Source organism: Pteropus vampyrus, unplaced genomic scaffold (genome assembly GCF_000151845.1).
Source record: "Pteropus vampyrus isolate Shadow unplaced genomic scaffold, Pvam_2.0 Scaffold25, whole genome shotgun sequence".
NCBI lineage: Eukaryota > Metazoa > Chordata > Mammalia > Chiroptera > Pteropodidae > Pteropus > Pteropus vampyrus.
This window is the reverse complement of record NW_011888806.1, coordinates 13,041,246-13,064,836: the sequence shown is the minus strand read 5'-3', so window position 1 is coordinate 13,064,836 and position 23,591 is coordinate 13,041,246. Positions and strand designations below refer to the sequence as shown.

Sequence of the window (23,591 nt, the reverse complement as noted above, 5' to 3'; positions counted from 1 at the left end):
AAATTTAAGCCAGAAAGGTAGATTGATTTTTTTAAAGTTCTCATTCAATTTGAATGAAATTATGAAAGAGAAGCCAAAGATTATATGGATCAGATAGAAAACAAGAGGATGCATATGCAGAGGTGATATTAAAAATATCTGACAACCCACAGGGCACCAACCAATCAAAACCAATCAGAACAGACAGGGATTTAAGCCCTGTAGCTGATGGATCCTTTAGCTCCTGGATTGTTGGGAATTCTAGAAGTACCCGGGAAGGCACCAGCTATTCAATATTTTAACGATTGATAGTCACAGTGGTATACACTGATTGAATACCAGCTCTGTGCATGAAGGAATATTAGCTCTAATAACTGTGGTTTATTCCAACCCTCAGGGGAGCTATGCCAAGTTTAGGTTCATATCCAGTCTATACCCAGAGGGTAGTGACTTAATTCTCCCCAGAGCTCCAGATGGTGTCAAGACCTCAGAGTAATTTGAATATAGCTCAAAAATGTTAATGACTCACCCATTTTTCAAGAGCTACTGAGTGAAACACAATGGATTTGGGGAGGGGAGATGGAAGGGGGAATTATTCACACTGGCTAATAAATAACCTTTTGCTTATAGAGACTTCAGGGTAAAACATGCATTGGAGACACTTGACTGAGTCATAGAGATGGGCTTCATTTTAACCATCTGTAAAGGCTTCTTAGGAACATATTTATTAGACTAGTACCTCGACAAACTTCTCCACAAAAGTCAAATTTTAGAAATTCATTTCTAATTTCATGCATGGAACTTTTAAAGAAGAATATTTTCCATTATCTACCCATGCTGAGAGAACACTGTGTTGGTTACAGTACTGGGGGCACAACACAGCTGTTCCTTTGAGTTATAAAAGGTAGGAGGATAGAGACTGGGTCTTTGTTTTTTTTACATAGTGCCTGACTCAAGACATAAGTAATTAATTGCTTGCTTGATATGTGTTTTTTGATGAGGAGGAGGAGAATGCTATGAGAGATGGGCTTGTCCATTTAGGTCACAGGTTGCATTTATAAGCCATTGTCTCTTTAAGGAACCAAGCTGAAACTAACATAGTCAAAATGTCAAAATGCAAGTATATGGTGATACTCATACAACAGACAGTGATATAGGAAGAAAATAAATTTAAACCTGAGTTCTAAATTCTATTCTAGTCTTGCTTCATTTCTAAGTCCATTGGTATTTGATTCCTGCCCCCGCCCCTGCCATTTCAAGGGCACTCTCAGGAAATTTCTCTAATCCTGAAGACCTTGATTATCACATCAATGTCACCTATGAATATAGAGAGTAATGACCAGCCCTAATACAAGCTACCCAATAACCACCCAGAGCAATATCTTTAAGCACTTAAGCAGGCACTTTACATGCAGTATTTGACTCCAAGATTTTACACAAATGGCTATGCTACAATCCTGCTCTACACATTTTCCCCGCGTCTAAACTTTAAAATACGGTTTTCCAAAATCTCTAGCCAAAAGCTGTTGTTTTGTTTCCCTGATCACACAGTGAACAACTTCTTCCTAAGGAAGACACTTCTTTCTAGGTTGTTTGTGCAAAGAAAAAAATACCTGCTTGAGGTTAAGTGGACTTTTAAATGCCCCACAAAGCAAAATTTGAGGCAAGAGAACAGAAATTTGTCATGACTTCATCAATGAGGTTCTGTGTCACCTGAAAAGATGAAGAAAATGGTCAACCAAGAAAACTATCAGTCCGAGGAAAGTATGTCACCACAGAAAACTTAGTGAAAAACACATTCTGAGTCACTCATTTTTCCCATTCCCTGCACCCAGAGCAACCTTCCCCAGCCCCAGCTCACCCCATGAACACCCAGAAGAGCAACAGAGAACCTGCAAGCTCCCCAGGGAGGTCAGAGCGATGCGCTGGGAGGACACAAGTGCAGACGGGCATGTCAATTTCTGGGGCATTGGCAAAAACGTCTCTCTCCCCAATCTGTACCCCAAAATCACATGGAAAGTTCTCTAATGGGGGGAAAATTAAGTTAAGAAAAAAAATGCAAACTTCCGTTACAAAGAAAGGCCACACAATGATTAAACTCATTCATTCATTCGCCTCACGCTGTATATGTTGATCAGAGACTGTGTTCCAGGTCCTAGGGACACAAAAGTGCCATCAAAGAGCACAGAGCTTCGTGGAAAAGGCAGACATTTATTGCTCACTGTAAGGACGTCAGGATAAGAGACAAGCATGGGAGTAGGGAGTAGAGAAGAGCACTCTAAATATGAAACCAATCTTTCCAGGGAATGGAGGGAAGGTCATGGGAGGGGATGAAGGAAGCCCCCGGAGCAGTGGTGTGGGCTGTCTCAGCAGCCATGCCCACCCACTTCTTCCCATGTTGAGCAGAGCCTGGGTTTTGTTTGGCTCTTCACCCCGCCCCCATACACACTCACCTCATGTGACTCGGCAGCCAACCCTGATTCGGCTTAATTCCTTGTCAATGACTGCTTTAACAAGGGACTTGGGACATAATCCTGCAAGTGAGACTTGAGAAGACATCAGCTATGGGGCAACCAGAAAAGATTTTGCTCTGATAAAATGAGACTCCAAAGGCAGCCTCTTCCTTCTTCTGTAGGACACCGTTGTCATTCCATGTGCTGCCTGGCACTGGCCACCATCTTGTAACCAGGAGGAAAACTAAATTCAACAAGACCACCATGGCGGAAATGAAATCTGCTCTTTGATAACATAGTTGAGTCACCCCAGAAGTGCTCTACCTCAGAATTTCTTATCAGTGACATTAGAAATTTTACTTATCATTTAAGCCATCTGAACTTGAGTTTTGTGGCCAAAAGCATCCTAACTGATAGAATTTGCTTCACAATTCTGTGGAAGGCGGCTCTCCCCTGAGGCCTCATCACCTTTACCAGTTTATCTATTAAATAGACAAGCTGAATTCTCAAGGGCCATGCACAGAGCCTCCCTGTTATTTTTCCGCAGCTCTATTTATGAAAACAAAATTAATTTTCTAGCCTATGAATTAAATATTGCTGCTCTGGCCGAAATATTTTAGCAACAGCCTTTTGTAGGCAAGAGAAGCGGATTTCAACATGTTCTAAATAAGCTACAAGGAGGCAGAAGGGTAGGAGGGGAGATAGATAAAGGGAAGGTGGCCGTTAAAAGGGAAAAAGGATGGTTGCCAAATCTTACTCAAGTCCAGCTTCTCTGTCGGCCTGTGGCTGGATGTCAGGCTGGGAAGCGCGTCTCTAATTTTAGCATGCAGATGCATCATCTGGAGATCTTACTAAACTCAGGTACTGATTCAATAGGTCCAGGATGGGCTCTGAGAGTCTTTTTCTAACGAGTTCCCAAGTGATGCTGATACTACTGCTCCGTGGACCACAGCTTGCTGGACCCACAGAGCCCTCCAACCTTTCCTAGTAATCATCAGACCTGCAGTGACCCCAACAGCTACAGAAATGGGGAGAGGTGACCATCACTGAAATGTGGGCTAGTGAGAATTAGCTATTTAAACTCAGGCTCATGGGAGGAAATGAGGTGAGAACAACCCCCCTATACACATACCTTTTAGAAACAGAAAAGAGCAGAGAACAGAAGAACTGTGGAAGAGCAGTCTGGGTCTGGTACGGGTATTATTACCCTTGAGGGGTTTTAGTAATTTAGTCCCAGGACAGTAAGTCTGAGTCTGTGACATCAAGTGCCCTACTGTGACATTATTCCCTAGCCTCCCCTCAGCTCCCACATGTTTGCCCCAGGGCCTCTCCTGAAATCTTTAGACTCACTCACCCCTCCAGCAAGTGTCTGCTCTAAAAACTGGGCTCCAGATCTTTCTACCATTGTGGAAATTGTTGGTGTGTGCAATGGGCTGGGAGGAAGAGGTGAGTCAGGCAGAGGCTGAAGGGCAGCCTCTCCATAAGCCTGATCTCCTCCCTGTACTGCTGGTCCTGCTGAATTCCTGGCCCAGGATCTGAGCCCTGGTCACCTCCAGCCTTGCTGAACCATCAGGTCCTTGAACCGCCCTGCTCTCTGCACTGTCTCTCTCTCCTCAGGAGCTTTGCTCATGCTGTTGCCTGAGGCTGCAATGCTGTCTCTCCCAAACCCCTGGGCTGGCTGGCTGGCCGTGGGTCTCCTGCCAGGCTCAGTCCGGCTGCCGCCTCCTCTGGGGAGCTGCCCCAATTCCCCAAGCTGGCACTCTGTAACTAATGCTGTTTTGGCAGTTACCACCTGTGCACCTGTCTGTCTATCTAACTGGCACCTAAGTGCCATGAAGTCAGGAATGGTGCCAGTACCAGGCAAGTAATAGGTGAGTAATAAGTATTATTGAATAAGAAAATTAAATCATGGTTCTTACCTAGTTGTGCATCAGAAACACCTGAATGGCTGGAAAAAAGAAAACAACCAGGATATCACTCAGGGATTCCAATTCAGTACATCTGAATGGGGGCCCAGTCTTCTGAAAATTTTAAAGGCTCCCCAAGTGATTCCAATGTGCGGCCACTTTTGACAATCATTGGAATGAAAGAAATGAACGAATTAGTAGATGAATGAATATGTGACTACACGTACCCTCACTGTTGTGAGGGTCTCTCTTGTGGCCACTATAATGAACAAACGACAGACATTTATAAGGGAGGACAGTTGGTACCTGTTGTGATGGCCAATCCATTCCCAGGAGAAATGAAATCAGAGACAAACTGCCTCGACCCCTGGCCAGGGCTTTCTGACAACCATAGATCAGGCTGGAACGAATCTCAGCCTCCAAGGGATGAGCTAAACGGAGGGATGGCACGAAGGGAAGCACCAAGGGGACATGTGACTGAGGCATGAAAGCTAACAAAGACTGTGCCAGCTTCCAGGCCAAGTTCTTTACTGTATTATTTAGTTTCCCTCCAGCTGCTGGCTGTACTGTTGTCCTCATAGTGCAGCCGGAGACACTGACGTTAGGAAGGGAGAGTGATCTGCAGAAGGCTGACCCTGGGCTTTGGAACCCAGACCCTCTGACTCCAAAGCCCATACTCCTAATCCTAGAGTTTGTGGCACTTCCATAGAAACATGACATGTCGCAGCAGAGGGGCAGACAGACTGCATGCCAGAGACAACAGAATGTCAAAATAAATGCTCAACGAGAATGCTACCCAAAGATGATGTTGCCTTTTGTAAAACCTTAAAGAAATCACCATGGCTTTGCCATTCTTTCATAAACATAGCAATGGTTTTTCCAAACAATTCGTATAATTTTATACAATACACAAAACTAGATAAGGTGAGGACTAAAATGTTAAAACAAAGTCATTATGAAATGTTTGGGATTAATGGCTGTGCCTTCTACTTGAACCCAAAATGCTACAAGTCTCAGCCGATAAAGCCAGTGCAGGTTTCCTGACACCCACTTCCATCGTGGGAGGTAATGATAGCAGATAGCATTGAGTGTCTACTCTCTGGCAGGCCCTTTGTTATATGCCTCACTTCTTAACACAACTTTCAGTTTAGTGTTACTGTCCCCATTTCACAGAAGAGGAAACTGAGGCTGACAAACTGGGAAGGGACACGAAGTTGAACTAAGTGGCAATGCCGGCATCCCAGCCCTGATTTCTGCTGTGCGGCACTATTACTCATTTCACAATCACAGTGCCGTCCGCAGTGACACTGACCAGTTTTAGAAAAAAAATGAACTAATAATGTTAACCTCAGCCTACATTTATGCATGTTGAAACTATAAAGCCAGCAGAAGCACACCGTTCTCTTGGTTTTACTGCTTGGGTAAGGCTCTTAGTGCTTGCCCATTTATTAAAAATGTAAAAGTTGCAACGACAATAGGCTAGGAATACAGGGTTTAAAAGGAAGATTCATTTACATTTTTCAGTTCTTTAGTAGTTAAATTGAGCAGTAAAGATTAAAAAAAAAAAAAAAAGATGATTCAAGGAGACAGGGAGGGGAGAAAAATCAAAACTGAGACCCTAAGAGATTTAGAGAAATTATTTGGCCCTGTTTCTACAGCAATTGTCTCCAAAGAGAAATGCTAAAGATTAGGTGAGTTGTCAGGTGAACAAAAAGATTATTATCTACAAAATAGTGGCCTTTTGGAGGAAAATAGAATGAAAGAAGGGACTGGGGGAGGGAGAGAGGATTGTGTTCATTTCTCTTTGGGGACTTTGAGAAAGAACCCTTGTTTCCGAAGCCAAAGCAATATTCTCCATGCAAGAGAGGCAAGGAAGTCGAGTACTGTGCCAGCGCTGTAGAATGCACTGTGCTGCAAGACGGCTGTTCTTCCTTCTTCTTAAGAAAAACAGCCAATATCAGAACCAGTGATAATGATGGCAGCTAACAATTACTGAACATGCACCGAGGGCCAGGCACTGTGCTAAATGACTTACATATATTATCTCACTTAATTCTCACAACTTTATGAGCAAGTAGCATTAGATACCCATTTTACAGTTTAGAAAGCTGAGGTTTATAGACATTCATTTGTTCAAGGCCATTCAGCTGATAAGTAGGAGAGCAAGGGTTCACATTCAGATCTGTCTCTCTCTCGAGCCTAGCTCACCCCAGAAAACCTGGAGGCAAGACAGAAAGTCCGCAGCCACACCTTCTTGGAGCTCCTCAACAACCTTAGGGACTTGATGGAAAAGGCAGCCGAACCCAACAAAGACATCAGGGCCATCCCGAGTAGAGGATGCAAGTTATCCAATGCCTGGCAGAAGATAGCACATCTTAGGGCAACTCTCGGAATTGGACAGAATTTGGTGGACCAGCACTTTCCAAACCCCGGCCTCTCCAGATTCTCCCTGTCCCCAGACTCTCTTGTTAATTCTCGCCACCTCTTAGTTTCTCCCCCATAGGCTGAATCCTACTCATAATGGTGCAGATCTCCAGCAACCAGAAGAACACCAGAGAATCCTGTGTCAGCTTAACAATGGGTCGTGTTTTCCCTGCGATAGGATGGACGAAGGGAGCAGGGCCAATTACTGCTTTTCATGCCTGGTACTATCACTGAAATTGTCCCAGGAAGGAAATAAAAACCCATATCGTCACCATAGGAGACATTTAAGAGACTCAGATGACATTTCAAGAGAAACCAGCAAGGTCCCTGACATTGCTGAAAACCAACAGCCAGAACGCCTGGATACGGTCAGGGCAAAGCTTTCTGGAAAGGAGCCCCAGAAATTCTACTGTGACCTCATGACTACTTATTCCCTTTTCTACTCATCTTGGGATCCAGGGCATGGGCTAACTTTCCCTTAGGCCAAAACCCCTTAAAGCAGGCACTTGTGTAAGCTCAAGCTTTCAGGTGAAGATTTTTCTTCCAGCTGGGGTTTGTATTCTGTCCTTGAAACTCATAAACTCATCACTTAGGACCTGTGGGCACCAAGAGCATTCCGTTCTAAGCCTGCCCACTCAGAACACTGCAAGGATAAGAAGGGAAAACAAACTGCTCTGGCCCCAAGGGCAGTCATGAAAAGGCTAGGGCTTAGGCAGTGGAGGAGGCTGGACTGAACAACTCGATGGATCTTTCATGGATGACATTTTACCACCATGCAAATTACTGTGCATGCCGCACACCTAACACATCCTCTGCTGGGCACACAGCATGGATGCCTCTTGTTTCCAGGGCAACCTCACCTGGGGTGGAGGGAGGCAAGCAATGGATGGGCAAAGCCTAATATATCTAAAAACTCAGGTCCCAGAAGTGAATGAACAATCCACTGGTACATGAACTCAGACCTACAGCTAGATCAAGCCGGTGAGGGTGAGGGTGAGGTATCCAGTGGGGGGAAATTTGTGGGTTAAGGCTCCAGAGCTTTCACTGAGTTATGGTGCCCTAGCCTTCCAGTTGCCCTAAATATCCTACTCACAGCACAACGAATCTTAGCTGGTCTCTGTCCCTCATTTCTTCTCTCACAAGATATCTATTAGATAAAATTCATTTGTTTTAAATGTTTCTAAGTCACGATTTTGGATCTTGAAACTACAACATCCATCATTACCGTCTTTTCTCTCTCTATTTATTTATTTATTTTTTTAACAGAGGCAGTGAAGCACCCATAGGGAGAGAATCAAGATTCAGAGAATGGAGCTGATGAAAAGTCGCTAAAGCAGAAGACTATGCAGGGAGGGTACAAGAATAAGGTTTGGCAACATCCCCATAAAGAAGAAACCAGACTCCTTCAGTGTGTTCACTTTTCCTGGGAAGCTGGAGGAGTTTGGGGCCGAGGGAGGAGGTATCCTCGGACCAAGGTCTTTCAGAACAAAGATTTTGTCTTCAGCCTGGATAGGGCAGAGGTGACTTGGCAAACCTGAAGAGGAGGCCTTGTCCTTGTAGCTCCTGGTGGGGTGCCAGGGTCGGTAGGGCTCGGTGGCTGTAAGGAGTAGAGCCTGTGGACTCTGTGAAGCTCCAGACATGTAAGATAATATTTTAAGTGCTCACTTCTCCCTGAGCTCTCTCTGACACTGCAGCTATTAAGGCTAAGCCCCAATCCTCCAGAGGCAGGTGAGCTCTGAAGTCCAATGGCACAGTCCTACCGCTAGAGTGAAAGAGAAGAGCTCTATGGAGACTCTGGGGCAATAACTTTGGCTGCCAGGGTAAAAGTGTGTTCATGAATTAATGGCTGGACATCTTCAATTTACTCATTTAGAGATAAGAAGGAAGGCAGACCAAATTTAAACTAACACATAACGAAGACCATGGTGAAAAGGACACAGAATTGAGGAGGGAAGGGTTACTAAGCAGGAAGCTTAACCAAAGCTTTTAGGGGAATTTAAAAGGCTTCATGATTCCCAAAGACCCCTGCTCCCTCATCATTTTTCAACTATGTATTCCCTACCTCAGCCACACCCCACTAAAAGGTACCCACAGTCTACATGGGTTTGCGTCAAAGAGCAGGGACTTCAAGATTTCAAGGAAAGGCTAGGAACCCAAGTGGCCCCATTATCAACCTAGGCTTTTGAAGCTGGCACTATGTCAAACAAGAAGCTTCGTAGAAAGAGGTCTTATTTTCTTCCTTCCTCTTCCCCTCAGGAAGTAAAAGTAGGTTGTAATTCTCCTGCCCCCATTCCTTGGTGATCTCAAAAAAGGAACTGAAAGAGCTTCTTGGATCACCTTGTCAAATTCTCAGCCCAGTATATCAATGCCTGTGCCTTCTGTCCTGGCTACTGCTGCTATGGTGACGGAGGCCAAAACCGGTTACTGGGGCCAGGGGGTCTTCCAAAGTGGTTCGGAAGTCAGCGACTGGAGTCCTGCAGGGCAGACACTGAGCCCCTGGGGCCAGGGGAGTGAGAGGAATTGGGGAGGTCAACTCCTGGGCCCCTAGGAAGGCGTGCTAGGAAGGAGAGTGGCGGGAACGCCACAGGTGCAGCAACAGACCCGCACAGGCCAGAAGGGGAGAAGGCCTGGAGGGGGCTCCGCATGGCCACAATCTGAGCTTTGTGCTGAGGGCAGAGCACCCTCAATGTGAGCTCGGTGTGCTCGCCAAGAAACTTCTGGGATCATAAAAGTGCCACTGGGCATAGAAGATCACAGAGGGTTCAGGGACAGGGGCCTTGCAGGGGCGAGGACCAGAACTGGTTTCTTCTACCTCGTGCCCGAAAATCAAGACTGTTCCTGGGCCAGGTGTCTCGACCCCTCTCCATTTCCTTTCTTGTTTTTTAGTTGGCCCCAGCATCCGAGGCCCGCGAAAGGACACCGAGAATCTGAAATGCAGCAGATAGAATTCCCGAGACCCGCACGGGCCACACAACAGCCCACCTGTCTTCCATTCCTCGAAGCCCGATTCGGCCAGTACCCAGCGTCTCCCCTCGCGCGCTTCTGCGCACAGCGGTGGCGCCGCAGGACTCAGGGTCCCTCCAGCTCTCTCCATCAGGGAGCTGGCAAATGCGCCTACTCAGGCAGAGGGGAAGGCAGAAGTTGAAAATACGTGGACAGAAATACCTGCTCGTCCCAAAGGGCGGGGAACTGCAGGCCGAGGGGGCCAGGGAGAACTGGGGGAGGCGAGGGGAGAATAGAGGCGACTCCGCACACCCGGCAGCGGACCCGCGACCTCGCTCGCCCAAGCGCGGACTCACCACAGTGCCCCGTGCGCAGGCGGCGCCGGCGGGACTTACCCCAGAGCAGAGTGAGCGGCTTGGCTTTGGGGATGAGCACCAGGGAGTACACGGCCGCCAAGTGGAGCAGGCTCATCAGGACGACGTTCCTCCAGACGATGTCCTGCCGTTGCCCGCGTGCGCCCGGCCTCTCCGGGCCGCCGCCGTCCGGCGAGCCCTCGACCCCCGCACGGATCCCCTCTGTGGCGTGGCGGAAGGGGACTTCGCCCCCGGCCGCGGCCCGGCCTGGCATGGCTGGGGAGAGGTGGGCGCGGGCGGCAGCGACAGCAGGCAAGCTGAGCTCTGCTGGCGCGGAGCTCTCCGGTGGGGGCGGGGGCTTCTGCCTTTTAGGGGGGAATCTCGGCACCTCTCGTCCCGCCTTCCCGGCGCTCCTCTGGTTCCTTCTCTATTCCGCGGGCGTTCAGCGTGGCCTAAGGATGCACATCTGGGAGCCCGGCATCTGTTGCTGGCGTGTCGCCCATGCCGCTGCCGCGCTGAACTCGGCTGCAAGGAAGAGGGGGCGAGCGCGACAGGAGGGAGGGGCGCGGAGGAGCTGGGGGAGAGGGTGTGGAAGCAGAGCCCGTAGAGCGGCGGGGGAGGCAGCCCTCGGAGGGAGCCCGGAAGAAAGACCTGCATAGCTACAGCCAATCACGATCGCCTGTGGCGCTCTTAAAGAGAAAGGCGCCCCCTTGGCCTCCGCTACCCCGGCTCCCCAGGGCCGTACGCCGTAGCCCGCTGGGCAAGCGGTTGGCAGCTGGGCCCGGGGATGGGTGGGATGGGACTCCCCACACAGGGAGCCCGCTGAGCGGCTCACAGCACTTCTGCTGTTGTTGGGTGTTTCCGTTCCAAAAAAATACCTTTCCCTTTTGAAAAGCTTTTTTTTTTTTTTTTTTTTTTTTTTTTTTTTTAAACCTTTGAAGTCACAGGCCACCCATGTTGAAGAATTTAAAACACTTGCCTGGAGTCGCAACACAAGTTAAGGCCAGATCCAAGATGAAAATCAGAAGTCTCTGTGTCTGCCGGTTCGTATGGCTCCTTGGGCCTGTGGAGGGATGGAAAGCAGCCGCACAACTCTTAGGCAGCTGTAGCGAGACACACAGTAGGTGCTCAGTTAGTGTCTATTAGATGGTACATAAATGATTTGGGTGGCTGGTTAGTAGCCAACAATTGCCCTTCCCACCGGGCAACCTATGAGCCCGTCAGCTCTGTTCACGGCAAATTCTCAGCTACCCCGCGCGCTTGTGGACTCTTTAGCAAGCATCATTGAGAATGGGGCTTTAGAAAAAAATCACCCAGAATGTCCCAAGGAAAATTAACCTGTGAAAAAGTCGTATCTGCTTATTCTTCTCCTCTTAACACAGATAATTTAGAGCTATACAGAGGGAGCCCTAATTGCATAGAATGCAGAGAAGGGTGCCCTAGATGTGTCGCAAGCAAGTGTGGCTGCACCTGCAGGCAGGTAACAAGAAAAAGGGCTCAGGCCTGGAAGCCAGAGGCTCTGAGTGCTAGTTCTAACTCACTGTGATCCAACTCAGCTATCTAGGCACAAATTTCTTTACCAGGGAAACAGAATTAATCCTTATTCTTCCTTCCAGCTTGTAAATTCTATAAATGTGAGCTTTAAGGGTGCTATTATGTGATAAATAAAGCTAATTTTTTGGATTACCCATTCCAGGATTCCAGGAGAGGGGGGAAAAATTACAAAGAACTGTCTGCATGGAAGGGCCATATATAAGCATCCTATTGTTAACAGACTTTAACCAGTCCAAATAGCCAGATAAGATAATGTCTAATTTAAAACTGAAACAAGGTATATGGCTGTGGAATTGTGGCCACTGAGCCAGTGTTATGGTGGTGCTTCAGATAGAGCTGAAATTTTAGAATGAAAGGAAATTTGCCTGGGGACCAGACAAATGTCGGCACAGAATAATGACCAGTGAGACAATAGAATATGAAACTGGAGGGTATAAATTCCATCAGCCTGCTCAGCCTGGGCTTTATAATGAACCAGTTTTTCTTCTCATGCTCCCACTGTTGCCCCTCCCACCTGACCCACATACTCTCTGTGGCCCTCAAGTTTAGACTGTCCTTTCTCTCTGGAGTAGACTAGCTGCTTGGCCAAGACCTCTCTCTGGGTTTTTGTAATGATTCATCCCATCCTCCCTCTAACCTTTCAATCATTTGTTTGGCATTTATGGGGCATCTGCTATGTGCCAGGACTAGTGGACACTGAGGATACAAGGATGAAAAGGTATGGCCCCTGCCCCCAAGAAGGGAAGACAGGTCAAACTAATGTAACCTCTTGGCTATAACATTGGAAGGGCGAGGTCCAGTCCATTACCTGGCGGCGGGGTGGCGGGGGTTTGGGGGGGTGAGGGTGGAAATATTCCTACTAGGCATCAAGAATATATACAGAGTTTAGAGGAGGCAGAAAAATAGTTCTTTATTTAGGCCCTGGGTACTTTATTAGATAAGCTACTGTGTCTTGAATCTATCTTCCCTGGGTCAGACTGGGTTGAGCCAATCATTTCAGCTGATTGGACTAAGGGTGGAGATTGAGATGTTTGTTTGTGGGTTGGGGAGAGGGGAAGTACTCTTTAGGTATTTCAGACCCTACCTACAAAAAGATGACTGAAGGAAAATGGCTCTTCCAGATTTCCCCTCAGAGTGAAACCTCTACAGGTATAAGATATACTCTTGCTAATAATGACTGTTCCCTGTAGTGTATTATGCCGTCAGGGCTACTGTTTCTTTTCTCATCTAAGGTCTTTGCCAAAGACTTTAGTATATTTTCTTAGCTTCTGGTCAAGACCCCAGAAGTGGATGAGTGTTCATCTCTACCCCTGATGGGGCAAACGTAACAGTAATCCTTACCCTGTCAACCAAATAATGACCAAAAATGTGATAAGAGCCCTAATAGTGGTATATGGAAGACAAAGTGGAGGCATAAAGGAGGGAGTAATTTGCACTAGAGGGGGAGGAAGAGAGGTGACATCTGGGTAAGAATTTTTTTTAAAGCGATTAAAATTGTAAATTGTGGTAAAATATACATAATTTTAACCAACTTACCCCTTTTTAAGTGTTCAGTTCAATAGCACATTCACATCGTTGTGGAACAAATCTCCAGAATTCCTTTCGCAAAATGGAAACTATACACATTAAACAATTCCCCATTTCTCCCTCTCCCTAACCCCTGGCTACTACCATTGTACTTTCTGTTTCTCTGGGTTTGACTACTTTAGATATCTCATATAAATCAAATCATATTATTAGCATTTGTCTTTTTGCAGCATGACTAGCTTATTTCAGTTAGCATAATGTCTTCAAGGTTCATCCATGTTGTAGCATGTGTTAGAATTTCCTTCTTTTACAAGGCCAAATATTTCATTGTATGTATAGAACACATTTTGTTTATCCATTCATATCACAATGGACACTGTGATATTTTCTACCTTTTGGCTATTGTGAATAATGCTGCTGTGAACATAAGTTAACAACTATCTCTTTGAGACCCTGCTTTTAGTTTTTTTGGATATGTATCCAGAAGTGGTATTACTGGAGTTTTTAATAATTCTATTTTATTTTTTTTTAGAACTTCCATACTGTTGCCCATAATAGCTCCACCATTTACATTCCACCAACAGGACACAAGGGGTCCAACTTCTCCACATCCTAACACTTGTTATTTTCTGTTGGTTTTTGTGTGTGGGGGGCAGGGGCAGGGGGAGGTGTTTTTTGGTTTGATTTGGCTTATAGCCATTCTAATGGATATGAGGTGATATCTCATTATGGTTTTGATTTGCATTTCCTTAATGGTTATTGATGTTGAGCAAGTTTTTCATGTGCTTGTTGGCCTTCTATATGTCATATTTGGAGACATGTCTATTCTAGTCCATCTTTTAATCAGGTTGTTTTTGCTTTTGAGTTCCAGGAATTTTTTATATCCTTTGAATATTAGTTCCTTATTTGATGTGTGGTTTGCAAATATTTTCTCCAACTCCATAGGTTGCTTTTTCACTGTTGATTGTCTTAATAAAGTTTTAATTTTTATATAGTCCAATTTATCTATTTTTACTTTTGTTACCTGTGCTTTTGGTGTCATGTCCAAGAAATCTTTGCCAAATCCAATGTTATGAAGCTTTTCCCTTATGTTTTCTTCTAAGAGTTTTACAGTTTCAACAATTAGGTTTAGGTCTTTGATTCATTTTGAATTAATTTTTGTATGTGGTGTAAGGTAAGAGTCCAACTTCATTTTTTTTTTTTTTTTTTTGCATGGGGTATCTAGTTTTCCAAATACTATTTGTTAAAAAAAAAACAAAACTCTCCTTTCCTCATTGAATGGTCTTGTCACTCTTGTTGAAGAGCATTTGATCATATACTCCAGGGTTTATTTCTGGACTCTATCCTATTCCATTGGTCTTTATGTCTATCTTTATGCTAATACCACATTTTTTTGAGTACTGTAGCCTTGTAATAAATTTTGAAATCAAGAACCATGAGACCTCCAACTTTGTTCTTCTTTTTCAAGATTGTTTTGGCCATGCAGATTAAGATTCCATATGAATTTTAAGATGGATTTTTCTGTTTCTGAAAAAATGTCACTAAGATTTTGCTAGGGATTGCATTAAATCTGGAGATTACTTTGGTTGGTATTGGCATCTTAACAATTTTAAGTCTCCAATCCATGGATATGGGATGTCTTTCCATTTATTTGTGTCTTCTTTAATTTCTCTCAGCAACATTTTGTAGTTTTCAGTATACAAATCTTTTGCCTCCTTGGTTAAGTTTACCAGGTAAGGATTGTTCTGTGATTTACTAAGAGAAAGCCATCACAGCTAGAATGCCTAGATTCTGGCCAGCAGTATGTGCCTTGGAGAAGTTGCTTCAGATAAAGAGGATAGAATGAAGACAGAAGATAGAAAGTGTTAGATGGTAATACCACCTACAAAAACTGTGTGTGAGAGATGCTTGGTGAGGTATGTGGTCTGCCATGGTCAGGAGGCTTCATGGAGGTCACAGCAAAAAAAGCCCCGAAGATGGAATGACCTGGCAGAGACTCTTGGGTAACTGTGTAAGAAAAGATTCAGAGATGGGAATGAGCCTGGCAAGCTATCTAGCTAAGGCTGTAGTCCTTCAAAGGATGAATACCAAGACTTTAAAAAATCATGTCAAAATATTTATGGAGAATATGCTGGTAATAGAGATGAAATAAAGAGAAAGAAAATATCCATTCTCGAAGTTAGAGATTTACAGTGATTCTCACATCTATGCTTTTCTTAAGGAAATTTAGATTTGGGCTACAGGGGCTACATGTGAAATGATCCTGGTTTGGCATCCGACAACCTGGGTTTGAGTGTGGCCCCACTACTCTGAGTTAGCAAGTCTCTGTGATTTGGAAACAATGATAGTCTCTTAGATCTTTATTTTCATCCTATGTAATCTAAGCATTCAGACAGAACTATGCTGGGAATCCTCTCTATGCAATTTGCCTAATAATCTAACTTCAGTTTTTTCATGTATGAGATGGAGATGATACTGCCTACCTCTCAGGAATAGAGCTTGGTACAGGATTTGGTACCTAGTAACTACTGAATAATGTGGGTATTTTCTATTGTTTTTTAAATCATCCTAGAGAGATAGACTCAATGCAATTATAAAATATGCCTGGCCAGGAAGCCAGGGTGCATCCCAGATTGGGAAAACAACTGGGTGGGCTGGAGAGATTCAGACCTTGAAAGAACGAATTCTAACAGCACTAGGAAACTGGGAAATAAAATCACCTGCTCTGCTTTATTAGAGGTAATCATCTAAGACAACTCCTTAGGCAAAAGGAAGGGATGTGCTCTATAGCTCTTAGGTATGTAAAGGAGGAGTGAGGGGAGGTTGCCTCTTGGATGAAGTGCAGGGACAATTATTTCAAATGTAATTATTTCAAATTATTTCAAATGTAAACAATCTTTGTGCTCCTAGAGTGAGAAAACTACTCACAGACTTTAGATTTGAATGATTACAGGAGAGCATAAATTTGGGAAGTTAGCCTCCAAGATTATAGGAAGATTGGTTTTGAGATAGACCAACTCCATGGCTTAACAGAAAATTAGTCATCTCGCTTCCTCCAGTCACAGGAGGGTTGGCTTCCCCTTTGCTGTACTAAATGGATTAGAAAATTTTCCAGTTGAGATTTTAAAGCCATGAATGAGGGTGACCTGTTCTTCTGAAATGAATGCTTCTATTGCTTTGGGTGTGAAGAGAGTGAGGGGTTTTCTTTTAACAAAACCCCAACCTTACTGCTTACGACCCTTCCCATATTTCCTGACCATTCTTAATAGAGTGCTGCAGTTTGGCAGTAGGAAACTGAGCATAGGAGATGGCCAGATTTGCAGACCCTTACTTCCTAATTCATAGATAAGAGGGTTTACTTAATGAAAAACCCACTAAAGTACTATAGCCAACCCAAACCTGTCTCTTCTGTCAGTGGTATGCTGGCCTTTGCATGTTACCAGGTTAACTTTGGTTTGAATCAATGAACAATCTTTCATTCAACACCTATGTATTGAGTGTCCTCTCGAAGCCACGCATAAGCTCAGCTCCATGCCCAGAAGTGTATGACTTTGTTCATGGGACTCACCGTCTAGGAGGGGAGGCAGAATGTAATCAAATAATCACTACGAGAAGTGTGTACCACAAACTCTAGCAAGTGCTATGAAGGAATCACTAACCATTCCTTTTAAAGACCCAGTCAGGCATGTTAACATTTGTTTGTACCTATACCACATCCTTGACCAACATCTGGCTAGAACAAGGTCCACCAACCACACTCCTCCCCTCTCTCCCTACTCCCAGTTCCCAGCCTCTCTGAAATAAATGAACAATCCCTATTATTGTTGCAGAAGAAAGAAGAGTATTGACATGGTTTTCACCCACATCTCTTCCAGCTCTCTAGTTCCCCTCCCCCCACAACACCCACCCCATTTTCTTTTAGGATGGTTATTTTGGTTTCCAAGGGCAGATAAATGTAGAGCTTTCTCAGCATTAGCTGCCGTTATTGTTTCTGTTTCAACGACCTCTTTCTCTTCCTGCTGTGTCAATTACCACAGGCTGCTCTTAAAAGGCAAAGGCCCCTATTGCTCTCTAGCTGGGAGGGAGCATTTGTAAATAGAGTTCAGGAATGTCAAAAGGGTGACCTAGATTTGCAGCACCAGAGGAAAAACTAGTTCATTTGAGTACCCATGTAATCAAATGTAGCCTATTCGTGAGATGTAGGGAACAGGTGTGTAGAAAAGTTAATTTCATGGAAATGTGTCATTCCTGAGGGGATGCATTCCTTAAGGACCTCAAGGCCAAGCAGATATTTGTTCCTAAGTCCTCATATCACAAACTGTTTCTTTAATGCCTGCCTACTCATTTTCAATCAAGGAAAGTGCTGCATTGGTTTTTCTCCAGATTAGAAATGAAATTAACTCCACAAGAGGAAAAAAGGTATCCAAATATAAACAGGCCTCAGTGGTTTCTGTCATATTTTCCCAAAGCTTTGGTGCTTATCCAAATGTTTTTCCTTCTAAAGACTTGTAGGCATATACAAAGATGCTGTGGGAAAGAGAGATGGATCACAGAGCTAAAAGTGAAATTTGAACCATCTAGTCTTATCCCCCTCATTCTACGGATGGGGAAATTGGAGGCAGAAAGAGGTGACATGATTTGACTAACGGTAAGTGGCAGAGAAAACACTAAAACCCAGTTCCTTGACTCAGATAGGTGCTCTTTTACACTGTCTCCCACGAAGACACAATTTATAGCAATTGGGAGAAAGAGGGCCCCCCAGAGGCATCTTATTGTTTCTACCCAGGGCTTCCCTCTAGTCTGGCCCCCTGGACTGTTCCCTATTGTGATCTACAGGAAGTACTGGGTTGCTCTGGCCCACTCTTTTCTCCTCTCTTCTCTAAACTGCATCCTTTTCCCTTGAGGAACAATTCCATGTGGTTCTGGTGGGGCTTAAAAATCACTGTGTTGGCATCAGGTAGGGTGAGCACACGAGCTGGGCCAACCAGTTCCAGCACCCTACCTCTCTGGGAACAAAACTCAATCAGGTAGTGGGCATGGGACTCAAACAGAAGCAATCGGAGTTGTCTGTGAGCCATATCTCGATTTTGTGAGAGGTTTTCTCTTCCCTTTGTATATCACAAACAGTGGAGACAGAGGCTTTGGGCTGCCAAGACCTATCTTTCCCACCACATAAAGAGAACCTGCCTGAAGAGAAGCCAACACACAATGCTCAATAAATTTACCCATTAATAGTAACTGCATTCCTCTTTTGTGGGAAATACCAGGTCTCTGCAAGCTATTAAGAGGCGAGAAGAAAGTCAGAAAGCAAAACTCAGATTTTTGTTGTTTCAGCAGTCATCCTTACTTTGGGAAAAATACAGTTTTGAGGGGGAAAAAAAATGTGCTCACTAGGCTGAGATGTGAGTTCGAAACCAGATTCTACTGCTAACCAGCTGCACCAAGGAACTAGAATTAATAGCTTGGCTCCCTGGGTCGACGTGAGGACTGAGGGAGCAGGCGCTTGGTACCTAGCTCAGTGCCCAACTGGAGTAAGTGTCAGATCTCCTCAGTGTGTTCAAGCAGTACGTCTCTGTGGACTTGACTTTGGACTGTTAAAACTGACTTGTTCTCTCCCAAAGACTTCTTCAGGTAAAAAAGGTTGTCAGAGGAGGTCATCTGTTATTTGGAGATACATCCAGAGAGCAAGGAAATTACTTTTAGGTCACTGTTAGCAGATGGTTGCTTTCCTTTTTTACTATTGAAATCTGTGATATTCAATTCCACTGCACTTTGAGTGGGAAGTTCCTTAATTAGACAAGGTACAAGATGAAATGATTTTTCATCATTAACCAAATCATACTCACTGGTCATCCTTAATGGCTCCCTTAAATTATATATTATAATCACCATCCTTTTGCTATCCAGAAAAAAGGTCTGAAACCTCTCTAATCAAATTTGAATCCATTCTCCTATGATAAGATCCCTACTGATCCATTTTACATTGCCTACTAGAAGCACATCTGTTTAGACATGAAGTCTCTATTGAACTGCATAAAGCACTTTATATTTACTGACTTAAACCAAGTTAATAACAACTCTTGGATGCTACTATCTAGAGCTGGGAAATGTTATAGCCTTTAAAGGTATAAAGAGATAATGGTAGATGTGTTTGAGACACAGGTTTCGTAAGGTTTAACTGAACATATAAGAACTAAAGCCAATAAGCTTGTGTATCTTTTTGAAATAGGAAGGTTTCCTCTATTTCACAAGGCTTCTTTGCACCACCCCTTTCTATTTGCACAATGGGAACCCAGTGATATACAAAAGGTGGTTTTAGAAAGGTCACGATTGGAAAATTATAGGGCACCAGTAACAAAGCAGAGATGGGCCTACCTGATGAACAATAGGCTTCTAGGCCTATGAAATGATAGCCCCAAATCAAATTCAAATTCAACAGGGAATGCAGCTCCATTAAAGAATGCAGACATTACAGAGTAATGATGTTTGTACAAAGACATTCTAGGTGTTTCATTCATAACATTAACATTGTTTGCTAAATAAATACATTAGCAGATCTCTGGAAACATAAATCCAGAGTGCAAACAACATATGACACAGTTAAATCAAAGTCTATTTCCTTTTGTTTGATTTTATTAGCTTTTTCAAGATCTACTCCAACCACTTAAAACCCACACATCCCATACCTCTTAGAGGGGAAAAAAAGGCAAACAGATGGAAATGAAAGAATGTTACAGTTTGATGTCAATCAGGCTTATATGCACAGTAAGCAACCTGGGCCCAAAAGACTTGTATGAATACCAAAGCACTGAGCAGAATAGATCCTACAGAAATGTAGATAAAACAAATAGTATACTAGTAGAAGTAGAAATATAAAGTTGATTTGATTGCTTTTTCTTTGTAATCTAGATTTGACAAGAGTTAAATTTAAGACTGCTGCCACCACAGCAATGGAACAACAAAATAAAGAGGGGAGCACACACGTACATATATATGTATGCATACAGAGATGTGGGTATACTATTTGCTGAATCTTCCTGAGGTCTCCACCATGGCGGAGGGATGGGGTTGCATGCAGTCATTCTTAGGCAAACTCAAATCTGGTTCAGGAGACAAGTGGTTATCAGAAAAGTGTCAACCAATCACCATCCCTCTCTTTACCTTCAGGCAAGGTACCTCTGGCTGTTAGGAATCCCCTTGCATCTTTCTGTCCCCTAGGGTACATGGAATTTTCTGAATCCAAAGGACTAAATAGTAAATAGGCTCACTCAAGTCTCAACAGTTAGGTGCACGGCAGTTATTTTCAACTTCTTCCTGATGCCACACTAGTCAAATGAACTACCGTCATCAGCTATGTATCCCAATACACATAAAGATTCTCAAATGGAGGCTATGGGTGCATCCGGCCCACCCAGCCCACAAGGTAGTATAAAGAATGGAAGAGAAGAGCAGGTGCAATATAAAAAAGTACCACTCCCAGAGATATGATATGTCTCCTGGCCCACACCCAATCCCACCTGCCAGTTTCCCTCATGCCCCTTTTCCTTGTTTTAAAATTAAGTAGGTTAAAACAATGACTACATGAATCATGGAAAGGGGTATAGCTATAACTTTCCAAACCAAACAGCAATCAGTTCTATCATCCCCAGATCTTTACATAATAGCCTATTACAGAGGTGCCTGAATTGTGCAGGTGTACAATGTAAATGTCTTCAGAGTTGAAAACATTAACAACAGACTCACAAAATCACATTGGATTTTTTTTTCTACTTGTAAAAAAAATTTCTGAAAGTTGTTTTATTTTTCTTCAGGAAAACAAACTATTCTCTTTCTATAATCTCCTATTGTCTTCATACTTCAGAGACAAAAAAATATTTTGGGTTCACCTCTTCTTACCTCTATCCATTTATATGAAACAACTCTAAGGTTATAAGCCATTTGGAGAAATGTCTCCACAGTGGAAAAAAAATCACAATGCTGCATTGAAAACAGGTAACAGGTGCCCAGATGTGAGCAACGAATAGTTTTTTACACTCACACTTGTAAAATCTTTGGAGTTGGCCAGAGCTCTACTGCCACCTACTCTTATTTTTCATCTTTTGGGAACTGGTTTTTTTTTTGTTGTTGTTGTTGTTGTTGTTAAATGCTGCCAATTATACCACTGTTACATCAGGATATATATGCAGCCATAACACAAATCCTAACTATAAAGGTGATGAATGAAAAAAATTATTAGAGGCCAGCCTGTTGCTCAGATGGGGTCTTAAGCTGATACCACACTTGAGGTCATGAGGTCAAGTTGCCACTTGAATGAGTCACAGAAGTGACTCAGACTAACAAACTCCTAGGAGGCTGATGGCAGGGTGCTGATACATCACCCCTCCTTAAGGCTCCAATGTTGATACTTGCTATCGTCCTTCTTCTAGTTAAAAATTGAGCTAAAAATTGAGTTTGCTAATTTGTAAAGAGGGGTTTAATTTGGTGAATAAGGAATCTCAGCAAAAGAAACAGAGGTTCTTGCAAACTTTTTTCCTCGGGCTGCAAAAAAACCTGACAAACTACTCTTAATTCCTTGGAATAGCACTTCTACCTCCAAAACTGTCACAGTGCTTATTTTCTAGTTTTCCAACCCGCTTAGATAAAATTGCATAGACAAAGAAAAATTATTAGTATCTGATTCTCAAGAGTCTACGGGGAACATTATCTTTTATTTACCACACTGTTCGTAAGACAGATTGTAATAAAATCACTTGACAGAAAAACGCTGAAAAACATCTGGCTGATTCAGGGGATTGACAGAAATTAAAGTTTTCTTTCTGAACCTAAACCTCAGAGCCATAGATCACTTTTTAAAAATGGATAAATGAATTTCTAAATATAAAATGGAGACGATTCAATCTTAAAATTCAAACAGAATACTGAAAACATTTATTAATAAAGTTCAATGCATTCTACAGAATGAAAATGCTCAGTCTTTTCTTATAGATAAGTAAAGTTAATGATCCCACTTTTCATCAATATTGCTAAAATCTATGCAGCATCCTCTAAATTTAATTATTTGTTCAGGACCAGAGTGAAGCCAAAGACATAAAAAATAAGGACTGAACTAAACTGTGAACAGCTGTTTGGAAAAAAAAAAAAAAAAGACTACATACACTTAAAATAGGATTACACACTTTAATCTGATTGACACAGAAGAGAGAGAGAGGACATGAAAGAAATTTAGTTTTAGCTCTGCTTTATGCATAACCAGATGCTCCTTTTCCAAAAAGTACACTATGGTTTTAAAAACCATATTTTATCGGAATACTTGAGGAAAACATATTATGTGTAATCCAGGAAATACGTTATTTGCAGAATAGGAAAATCATCATGGGCAATAAAAGATTAAAACAAAAGAAAGCACCAGGGTTTATAGCAGTTCTAAAATGAGTATATCTGCAGAAATAGTGTAAATGCTCTTGACTGCCAGCTATGGAAACATGCTAATGAGAATTGGTCCATATCTTATCATTTTTTAAAACATGTTTCTTTTGGAAAATGGCAATATGGCTGCGAGTAAACCTGTCCTTTTAGACACCCAGCTTATTGGCCTGGGTGAGAACAACTTTGAGAACTGGCATGAAAGCAGAGGTCTCGCTGAAGTTGCTGGTGCTAACTATGTGGGTATGGGTGGTCAATCCTTCTGAGTAGTTTCGCGTTTCAATGCTCCTTGCAATGTTGTGTAAACCACTGATGATTGTGGGTGAAAGCTGAAATAAAGGTGGAACGAAGAGAAAGAATTAAATTAAGGGGAATTTCCCATGAGACCCTCTACAAACATTAAACTCCAATATTTAAAAGGAGCTTGAAATAAACATTATAAAAAAGTATAAATTATTTAGCATTTCTAGAAAGTTTTTTAGATTAAGCAAGCAACACTAAAGTTATAAAACAAAACTATGACAAAATGGTATGTAAGAAAATTATTTATGAATTAAACATGTATAATAATAAGCCAGGTATTTTCTTGATTTCCTCCCCCAAGCTAAAATGCTAATGTCTCTCTCCCCTTAAGAGCTTTAATTCTTCAATTATTTTAGATACAGCCTCACACCTTTTAGAAATTTTCCCAGGCACATGAAGGAGTTTAAAGATCTTAATCATGATACCTTAAAGACTCAATCTATTTAAAACCTTGTCTACAATAGAGATCCTGTATTTTTGATCTACTTCCATTAGTAGGGCAACAGCCTTCATCATGAACTCAATTTATCTAATTCTCAACTGCATTTTATAATTCTGTCATCTCTTAAACCATAAAACCTATAGTTTTCCATGTCATTATTTGGTTTATATTGTCCATACTTTTGAGGGAAAACTTTATTTTGGATCAGTCCTTGGACCGCACCACTTCCACTGTTATATCAACTTCCTTTGGTTTGGTTCTCATGACATAAATGGTTATTTTT

At 43.0% G+C, this 23,591-nt stretch overlaps 2 protein-coding genes across 21 annotated transcripts in view; both read right to left on the bottom strand.

Annotated features, from left to right (window-relative positions):
• The window catches only part of SCD5 (stearoyl-CoA desaturase 5), a 134,592-nt gene extending 123,884 nt beyond the window's left edge, over positions 1 to 10,708 (bottom strand). Inside the window, exon 1 of the mRNA XM_011356373.2 lies at positions 10,102 to 10,708. Within this exon, the coding sequence (XP_011354675.1) occupies positions 10,102 to 10,333 (232 nt within the window). The 5' untranslated portion in view covers positions 10,334 to 10,708. The remainder of the gene's footprint in view (positions 1 to 10,101) is intronic.
• Positions 10,709 to 21,829: 11,121 nt separating this feature from the next.
• Positions 21,830 to 23,591, bottom strand: part of SEC31A (SEC31 homolog A, COPII coat complex component) — a 61,648-nt gene continuing 59,886 nt past the window's right edge. For 19 of the 20 annotated variants that reach the window (XM_011356354.2, XM_011356356.2, XM_011356357.2 and 16 more), the window contains one exon: positions 22,040 to 22,892. In XM_011356354.2, the coding sequence (XP_011354656.1) occupies positions 22,713 to 22,892 (180 nt within the window). In that variant the 3' untranslated portion in view covers positions 22,040 to 22,712. Of the gene's footprint in view, positions 22,893 to 23,591 lie in introns of all 20 variants that reach the window. The other variant, XM_023528455.1, reaches the window with a different exon arrangement.